The following is a 9053-nucleotide window of genomic DNA, read 5'->3' on the forward strand; positions in this document are numbered from 1 at the left end:
AACTCTGTTGAGAAGACTGGTGGTGAGAATGGCGCTGGCCATGGAGGAGCGTGATGATTTGCGGAAGGTTCATGTGAGTTCGCTGACTTCCCAAGAAGATGTAGAGGCAGCTACAAACCTGTATGAAGGAGTGAGAAGGGAGCTTGAGGATTTAGAAGATGAAGTAATCGAGCATAATGATGACAGGGCGGATGAGACAATCACGGAGTTTAGTAATGTAGGGAGCTTTACCTCAGCTTATCAGCCCTTGGAAGAAGAAGGAATTGGTGCAACTGGTGAGATACCACGAGCAGAGACACAGCCTCATGTGGAGAACGGTGAACAGCGAGAACAGAACCAAGTTGAACAACATCCCGGTGGAAATGGTGAAGTCGAAAACACAGAAGATCATGTTGGCCCTAGGGAGTCTGATGTCAAGCCAGAAGTGCAGAAACCAGATGAGTTGGAGGAATTTCAAGCATTGCCAGACAACCCTCATTTACAGATAGATACAGGGAGAGCTAAGATGACAGCTACTACCATCACAGCCCCGACTTCTGTGCTTCAGCAGGAGATACCACAATTGAAGCCTCATGCTGTCAAGAAGGAAGTAAAAGTCACTTTTCCAGTCAACCTCCAAAACGTTGAGAAGACAACAGAGTCAGATAGAGCCAAGAGAAAAGTCGAGATAAGAACTAAAGTTGCTGAGTTCCGTGTGAAGCAAGAAAAGTTGCGTTATCTTGAGGAGCATAAGATTAAAGAGGCTGAGAGAGATTTAAAGCTGAACCGTACCAGGGATGAAGCTGAGAGAGCCGCCTATGAGACAAAGTTGTGGAATGAGGGAGCCAACAACATGCCGTCCTCCCCCTATTGGATCCCGGAGATGAGAAAACCTACCTTTATGAAGCTTTCGACCAGCAAGCCACCCACCTCAACTTCAAAGCCAATGGTTACCTCCACTCCACGTCCTCCTTTAGCTGAGATAATGGAGAAGATTAAAGACAAATCGGACGTTTCTTTGAAGCTACCATCACCTTCGTTAAACCTATCAGAATTTCCCACTGAAGAACATGTTGATGATGACCTAGCGAAAATGAAGAATGTCCCGACGTTGTTTCATCGAATGGCAAAGCCTCGTTTACCTACTTTTGGCGGGGAAAGCCATAAGTATGTGGATTGGAGAGCACAGTTTGACTTGTTTGTGGATAAATTGGATCTGCCTATTCATGTTAAGATGTTGATACTCAAACAGTCACTCTCTGGAAAAGCCCTGCGGTTGGTGGATCGTCTCGGATATACCGACACTCAGTATACAGTAGCATTGGCCAAGTTAGATCAACGTTTTGGCGGAGAGAGAAGATTGCTCCAGAGACATATTGATTCCATTATGAGACTCCCAGTCATCAAAGAAGAGAATAATCTCCAAGCCTTGGAAGAATTGTCTGACCGTCTGTGTGATGCTGTGGCGAAGTTGGCAAATGCAGGTAGTGAGTTGGAGTTGATCGGCCCATCCCCTTTGTACTCGTTAGTAATTCAGAAGATACCTGAATCCATTTTGTTACAGTTCCATGAGAAGCGGATATCTGAGCCAGATGGGATAGCTGCCTTCGCGGATTGGTTGAGTCAGTTGGTGGCTCTCAGATTGGAACTAGCCGAAGTAAAAGGGAAACAGAAAGAGCGAGACGGTGGAGAAACGAAGAAGAAATCAGCCTCAGAATTCTACTCAAAATCTAGAAACTTCCAGAAGAGTCAACGTTATCAAAACAAAGCCACCACTGCATCCATGACCGCCTCTGGGAAAGAGGATTGCTTAGCTTGTGGACAGATGCATAAATCGGAAACATGTAAAGAATGGAAGGCGTTAACACTCACCCAGAAGTGGGATTAGCTGAGGAGAAGCGAGCCTGCTATCGATGCCTTAGTATTTCGCATTTTGGGAAGGATTGTAAACAAGATCAGAAGTGTGGATTAGATGGATGTCAGTATAATCATCACCAGCATCTACATACCCCTTCAACTGAACCTCAGAATGCAGCACGGAAGCTAAAAACAGACAAGTCAACAAAACCTATCAAGAAGAAATCCTCTTATGTCAAGAATACCAGCACAACCTGTAATAAAGCGAGTCAAAAGAGCTCAAGAAGTTTAGATGATGCTATAGCACTGAGATTGCTTCCAGTCAACGTGATAGGACCAGATGGTGTGAAATTGACTCTGCATGCCTTACTAGATGAGGGATCTGACACCAGTTACGTGAAGGAAGAAGTATTACAGACCTTGGGAATCAAAGGAGAAATGGGAAAACTAGATATCGCCACCATTTCCAGTGAGGTTTCTTGTAAAAGCCAGAAAGCTGAGTTAGTTATAGAGAGTTTAGCTGAGGATTTTAGAAGGAAGATAGAAGTCTGGACAATGCCAGAGATGTGCACTAACCTGAGGGTGTTGAACTGGAATCACTTGAAGAAGAGTTATGGTCACCTGAGTGGCATTCAGTTTCCAACCAATCCTGGTGGAAAGAATGTTGATATGGTACTTGGATCAGATTACCCAGAGCTGGGAATTTGTTTAGAGGAGCGACAAGGAAACCCAGGCGAGCCTATAGCCCGAAGAACTCCATTGGGATGGACCTGTGTTGGAAAAGTGAAGACAGGAAGAGCCCGGATTGGGAACAACCTGTGTACATCTCTTCGATCAGTTACCAGACCCAGCCAGATTGATGAAGAGATGAGAGCGCTATGGAATCAAGATTTGATAGAGAATCCAGATGTAGACAATTTTAGTCCTGATGAGAAGAAAGCCATAGCCAAAACCAAAGAATCTTTGAGATATGTCGGAGATAGATTTGAAGTGGGAATACCTTGGAAGAGAGAGAAACCCAATCTTCCTGACAATAGAAGTATGGCTGAGAAACGGCTGAGAAGCCTGGAAGCATCATTCCGGAGAAGACCAGAGGTGGGAGAACAGTACAAGAACGCCTTTAACCAGAATATCGAGAAGGGATATGTTAGAAAGTTGTCACCTGAAGAGGCATCCGAGAAAGGATGGTATCTGCCCCACTTCGCCATTGTGAAGAAAGATAAAGAGACCACTAAAGTAAGAATAGTATACGATGCAGCTGCGATGTTTGAAGGGACAAGTCTGAATGATGAGATGTTGCCCGGACCAAATCTGCGGAATGACATTGTTAAGATATTACTCAATTTTCGTCGTCGTCCTGTAGCCTTGGTTGGAGATGTGAAGGAGATGTTCAACCAACTTGTTTTGAAACCGGACCATTCTACTAGATATCATCGACTGTTATGGAGAGATTTACAGCTGGATCGTCCCATAGATACGTATGAAGCAGTTAGAGTGGTATTTGGAGATCGAGCTTCACCTTATCTGGCTATGTTTGTACTGAGAGAGCAAGCAGACAGAGAGTCTAAGAAATATCCAGTAGCTAGCCAAGTGATAAAATCTTCGACTTGCATGGACGACATTATTGACAACCAACTTGTTTTGAAACCGGACCATTCTACTAGATATCATCGACTGTTATGGAGAGATTTACAGCTGGATCGTCCCATAGATACGTATGAAGCAGTTAGAGTGGTATTTGGAGATCGAGCTTCACCTTATCTGGCTATGTTTGTACTGAGAGAGCAAGCAGACAGAGAGTCTAAGAAATATCCAGTAGCTAGCCAAGTGATAAAATCTTCGACTTGCATGGACGACATTATTGACAGTTTTGAAACTACAAAGGTAGCCAGGGAAATACGAGAAGACTTGCAGACGGTAGTAAAACCAGCCGGATTTGACATCATGGGGAAGCAACCAGATTGAAGTTTTAGAAGGTGTAGCTGTAGAAGACAGAGCAGCAGGAATAAAAATCGAAGAGAACAGTTTACCTAGTATGAAAACTCTAGGAGTTTGGTGGGATGCCGAGAGTGACCGGTTTACTTACAATGTCAAACTGAATCAAGAAAGCATCACAACCAAGAGGCAGTTGTTGAGCATGGTGGCTTCAATCTTCGACCCTTTTCAAATTTTGGCCCCTCTAGTAGTCAGAGGTAAGATCGCCCTGCAGATGTCATGGTTATCCGGACGAGACTGGGATGAAGAACTGCCAGCAGATGTCCTAAAGTTGGTTCCCAGCTGGGTGACACAGATGAAGGAAGCCAAGAATCTGTCCATTCCCAGATGTTACCGTCACCGGATTATCACAGATGTCCAAGAAGTCACGATTCATATATTCACCGACGCTTCCAAAGACGCTTATGCTGCAGTGGCATATTTGAGATTCGTGTATAGTGATAGAACAATAGAAGTGACGTTTGTTGCAGCGAAGATGAGAGTGACGCCACTGCGAGCAACGAGTATTCCTAGGTTGGAGCTGATGGGAGCAGTAGTGGGTGTGAGATTAGCTAAGTTGACAGCCAAAGTTTTAGAGGTACCCATACAAGATCACCACTTTTGGACAGATAGTACTGACGTTCTGTATTGGGTTCATGGGCAATCAAGGAAATACAAGCCTTTTGTGGCTAATCGAGTCTCGGAGATGAAGTTTCTTCACCCCAGCAGTGGGCTCATGTTCCTGGGAAAATCAATCCAGCAGATGATGCTACAAGAGGTCTTAATGTCAACGAGATGTCAGACCAGGACAGGTGGTGCAGAGGAGCAGAGTTCCTGAGAGAAGACAAGGACAAATGGCCAGAGATGAATGTGATGAATACCAAAGTTGGGTTTTCAGTGAGCGAAGAGGCTGGAGTAGAGGAGAGGAAGATTGCTAACACCACTGTTACTCAGAGGAAGTTTGAACCAACCATTCTTACTGACAGACACTCAAGTTGGGTAAAGCTCAGAAGAGTGATGGCATGGGTTCTGCTGTTTGGAGGTGTCATCAAGAGGAAAGAGACCCGAAGATTGTATTTTTCGCCTGAGGAGATCAGAATTGCAGAGAATGTCATTCTTCGTGAAGTTCAAGCTGAGTGTTTTAGCTGAAGAGTTGAAAACGTTGAAAGAAGACAAGACGAAATATCGGGGCAGTCTGAAAGATCTATCTCCATTTATCGATAAGGACGGGTTGATCAGAGTTGGAGGCCGTCTAGATCGCTCAGATTTGCCATATGATGCAAAACACCCCATTATACTGCCAAAAAACCATCATGTGACCGAGTTGGTTATCCGTCATTACCATAAGATAGGTAGACATATTCGAGGAGTGAATGGTCTACTGGCAGACATAAGAGTGCGATTCTGGCCTGTGAATGGACGAGAAGCGGTGAAGAAAAGTGGAAGAGGCTGCATAGACTGTAAGAAGCAGAGAAAACAGATGTGTGAACAGAAGATGGCGCCACTTCCAAGTCTAAGAGCTAACATTCCTTTAAGAGCGTTCGCCCATTGTGGAGAGGATTATGGAGGACCATTCCCAGTCAAGTTGACCCGGAATACCAGAGCCAAGAGATATATATGTCTATTTACCTGCCTATGTTCCAGAGCAGTTCACCTAGAAGTCGCCTTTGGTTTAGATTCAGCCAGCTTCTTAAATGCATTGACCAGGATGACCGCCAGGCGAGGACGTCCTTTAGAGATAGTCTCCGATAATGGGACAAACTTCATCGGTGCAGAAAGAGAACTAAGAGAATTATTGCAAGAAATCGAGCAGACTGAAGTTGGTGAAAAGTTAGCAGAGCAAGGAATCCACTGGCACTTCAACCCTCCCCTGGGATCACATCACGGAGGAGTTTTTGAAAGCATGATCAAGGCAGCAAAGAGAGGGATGAAAGCAATATTGGGTGAAGCTTGCATTACAGATGAAGAATTACTAACTGCAGTGACTGAAGTAGAAGGGCTGTTGAACGCAAGACCGTTAACCTATTGCAGCAAAGATCCTAAAGATGAAACTGTATTGACGCCTAACCATTTTTTAGTGGGACAGGCTGGAGGTCAGTTAGCACCAGTGGTAACAGATGAGATAGCATTCAATCCCAGAAATAGATGGAGATACATCCAAGACTTAGTAAAGAAAGTTTGGATAAGATGGCAAAAGGAGTATTTGTCATTGTTGCAAAACCGGCCCAAGTGGATGGAAGAGCGAGAAGATTTGAAAATAGGGGATATTGTGTTAATGGTAGACCCCAACTCTCCTAGAGGAAAATGGCCTTTGGGGAGAGTGTCAGAAGTGTTCCCTGGAGAGGATCGTAGAGTCAGAACGGTCCAAGTTTACTCCGAAGGAAAGGAGTGGAGACGTCCCGTCAGCAAACTAGCCCTACTGTTGCCTGGAGCTGAGCGAGAAGAAGATGTAGATAGTCGTTAGAGGCCATAGACAACGTTAGACGATGAGGAACTAGAGTCAGAAATCATCCGAGATAGCAGATTTGATGTGTGACTATGTCTAGTCACAAGGGGGTGATGTGCTGACGATGTAGTCTGCTGTAAATATTATTATGAGGGTCAAGGTCGTTTCGTCATCGAGCGCCCTGATTGGTTGGTTTTTTCGGGCTTCGCGGCGCTCGGAGTTGAACCTTGGCCACACACTAGAAAGTCTTCACGGAGAGAGGATCGCCTTTTTGTACGGGATTGGAAAACGCCCTAAATTCGAGAACGTCACGTCGAGAGTACAGAAGAACGAAGCCTGCTGTTTCACAGACCAACCACCCAGAGAAGAGAAGAGTAGAGTGAGCAGCTTGTATCCACCGTAAAATGAACTTTTAAATCAATTCATTGAAACATTTCAAGTTTGAAGGCGTGGTCGCCATTTTGAAATCTCCGTCGTAAATAATATCATAATTAATTGGCAGGGTTTCCCCTTATAAACTCAAAAACCTCTCTCCTGAACGTTGGCCAAATTATAATATAACTGAACTGAATTTAATGTGTTATTGTCCATGTTTTTAAGGACTTTAGTTAGACTTTGATTGACTCGTTAGTCTTTTAAACATATTATGGCGGATGTACACTGTACAGTACACCGTCTTCAGTTACATGCTGTTAGTGTCGGAATTAGCCGGCAGCTCAGTATTTAGTGCATTTGCACAGTGCATTTAAAACACCTGTGACTCACAACTTGTTGACCAGTCCCACCGTGCCAAAAGGTGTCGCCGCTTGGGAGCTGTTAGTTATCGTTCGAGCTGCCCAGTCTTGAGGGGATACGTTTCATCTAGAATTGCCACACATTTACCACGTTTAGGAAGATAGATGTCGCCATTATAGATCATTTCTAGTCGTTTAACCAGATGCGATTCGTACCCCGTTGATGCTTCAGTGACGTCCAGTCGTTAGTCCAATGTCATTTGTAAACCTGTCGATAGTACCGTCAAACCAATGTTAGATGTTGCCTGCTGTAGATGTCGCTGCCGTAGATGTAGTCTACTGATGGAAGTCGTTGTTCAGCCCCCGAGATGTTGCTGAACTGATGAGACGGGTGAGAAGCCAGACGTGGTCAACAGAGTAAATGTTGTGAGTTCACTATTAATTAGTCCAGTTTGACATTTAGATAGTTGTTCATACTGGCATTCAGTTATATACGTTTTAAGCATTTACTAAGGTAAAAGCTTGTTAGTAAACATTGATAGTGCCATATAGTTAAGAGCACTCAGACATTAATGTTAAATGACCTGTACACCGAACTGAGACTTAAACTAAAGCTGCCCCTTACGAGGAGGACCGATGATGACAACAGAATCGAGGACCGCCTGCTGAAATATTCGTGTCAGGAATCAACAGAGTCGAGGACCGCCTGCTGAATATTCTTACGAGGCCGGACCCAGATTCCAGTTGCCAAGAACTCGATACAGCTGGTAAGATTACCTATCTTAGATTAGTCAGAACAATTTATAATACAGTCCTCAATCGTCGGTACAGATTGTTGATGTATTTCTGCACTTGCACCCAACTCTGTATTCTTTTTTCCACAATCATTTGTAATTGTAACTGTACGTTTCAATTTGAAAGTACGAATAAACATATATATGTATATTATAAGATTTAAATTACTCGGCAGCTCCGGTAGGAAACTGTTTCGAGCCCCTCACGATTCGGTGGGGTACGACCTGTATATACCATACAGGATAAAACGTGGGTAAAACATTGACCCCCTCGTCTACCCAGCTCGCTTTTGAAATACCTTCGGGCTACTATGGCCAAATTCAGAGTCGGTCTAGCCTTGCGCTGCGGTATAACGTGGAACCATTTCATGGACTATCGCGGCGAAGTAAAGGTTCTAATGCGCTCTCCGAAAAGCAATGTTAGAATTGGCAATTCTTCCGCAGGTCTTGGCAGACTTGGCAGGCTCCAAACCCGACAAACAAGCCGCATCACGTAACACCAACGTGGGGCTTGTGTTCTGCCCCTCCACTACCCCCGTGCCGCCTAGGTTTTCCCCAAAACCGGCCGAATAAATTTGTACTTCGTCTCGCTAATGCAATAGATGTCGGCGGCATTCCGGGACAAGTCGTGGAAATCAGTCTGCCTTAGTTGGCTTTATATATATATGCGTATGTATATGTTTATTACGTACTCGTAGGTACAATACAGTGCAAGGGGTGCATTACAAATACTAGTGCATTACAACGCGATATTACAAATTGAAATTAAAGAGGAAGAGAAACCGACATAATGTAAGACATGCAAAAACTACGTTCAAAGGTATAAGCAATTAAGAAACGCACAGTACAAATAATATGTCATCAATTTCCCCCCTCGTAAGTATACACATCCCTTTATCCCGGCCAGATAATAATTCCCTAATCTGTCCGCCAATCTTTTCTGCCCCTCTGTTACATTTGACCTCCCAATGTCCCGTGTCATAAAAAATACATTTGGCAAGTTGCCCCTATCCCAACCATACTTTGCTAACAAAAAATTAAAACTTTTCCCAAGAGACGATCGACTCCCACCCTCAATGATACGTTTGCATAGTTTGAGATATACATGTACATTTTTAGCTCAGCTGACAAAGTCAGCGGAGCTAGTCAAATAACTATTCAATTGGTGTCCGTCCTTCCATCCATCCTTCCATCCATCCAGCCATCTGTAGACAAAGTTGGGCATTTTGTAATCATACAACCGAGGCACTTCAAATCTAGTCTTGCTTA

The 9053-nt window shown here is 44.1% G+C and overlaps 2 protein-coding genes across 2 annotated transcripts; both read left to right on the forward strand.

The window, feature by feature from the left end:
• Positions 1-2274: 2274 nt before the first annotated feature.
• On the forward strand, positions 2275-3801 carry LOC135486058 (uncharacterized). Its single transcript, XM_064768541.1, has one exon. It carries the CDS (start codon positions 2275-2277, stop codon positions 3799-3801), a length of 1527 nt encoding a protein of 508 aa, XP_064624611.1.
• A 1117-nt stretch (positions 3802-4918) lies between these two features.
• Positions 4919-6274, forward strand: LOC135486060 (uncharacterized). Its single transcript, XM_064768542.1, has one exon. It carries the CDS (start codon positions 4919-4921, stop codon positions 6272-6274), a length of 1356 nt encoding a protein of 451 aa, XP_064624612.1.
• Positions 6275-9053: the final 2779 nt, after the last annotated feature.

This window comes from Lineus longissimus, chromosome 4 (genome assembly GCF_910592395.1).
Source record: "Lineus longissimus chromosome 4, tnLinLong1.2, whole genome shotgun sequence".
Classification (NCBI taxonomy): domain Eukaryota; kingdom Metazoa; phylum Nemertea; class Pilidiophora; order Heteronemertea; family Lineidae; genus Lineus; species Lineus longissimus.

What these genes read in the sequence shown, in the direction of transcription:
- LOC135486060 (XM_064768542.1), top strand. Translation starts at nt 4,919, where the DNA reads ATGTCATTCTTCGTGAAGTTCAAGCTGAGTGTTTTAGCTGAAGAGTTG.
- LOC135486058 (XM_064768541.1), top strand. Translation starts at nt 2,275, where the DNA reads ATGGGAAAACTAGATATCGCCACCATTTCCAGTGAGGTTTCTTGTAAA.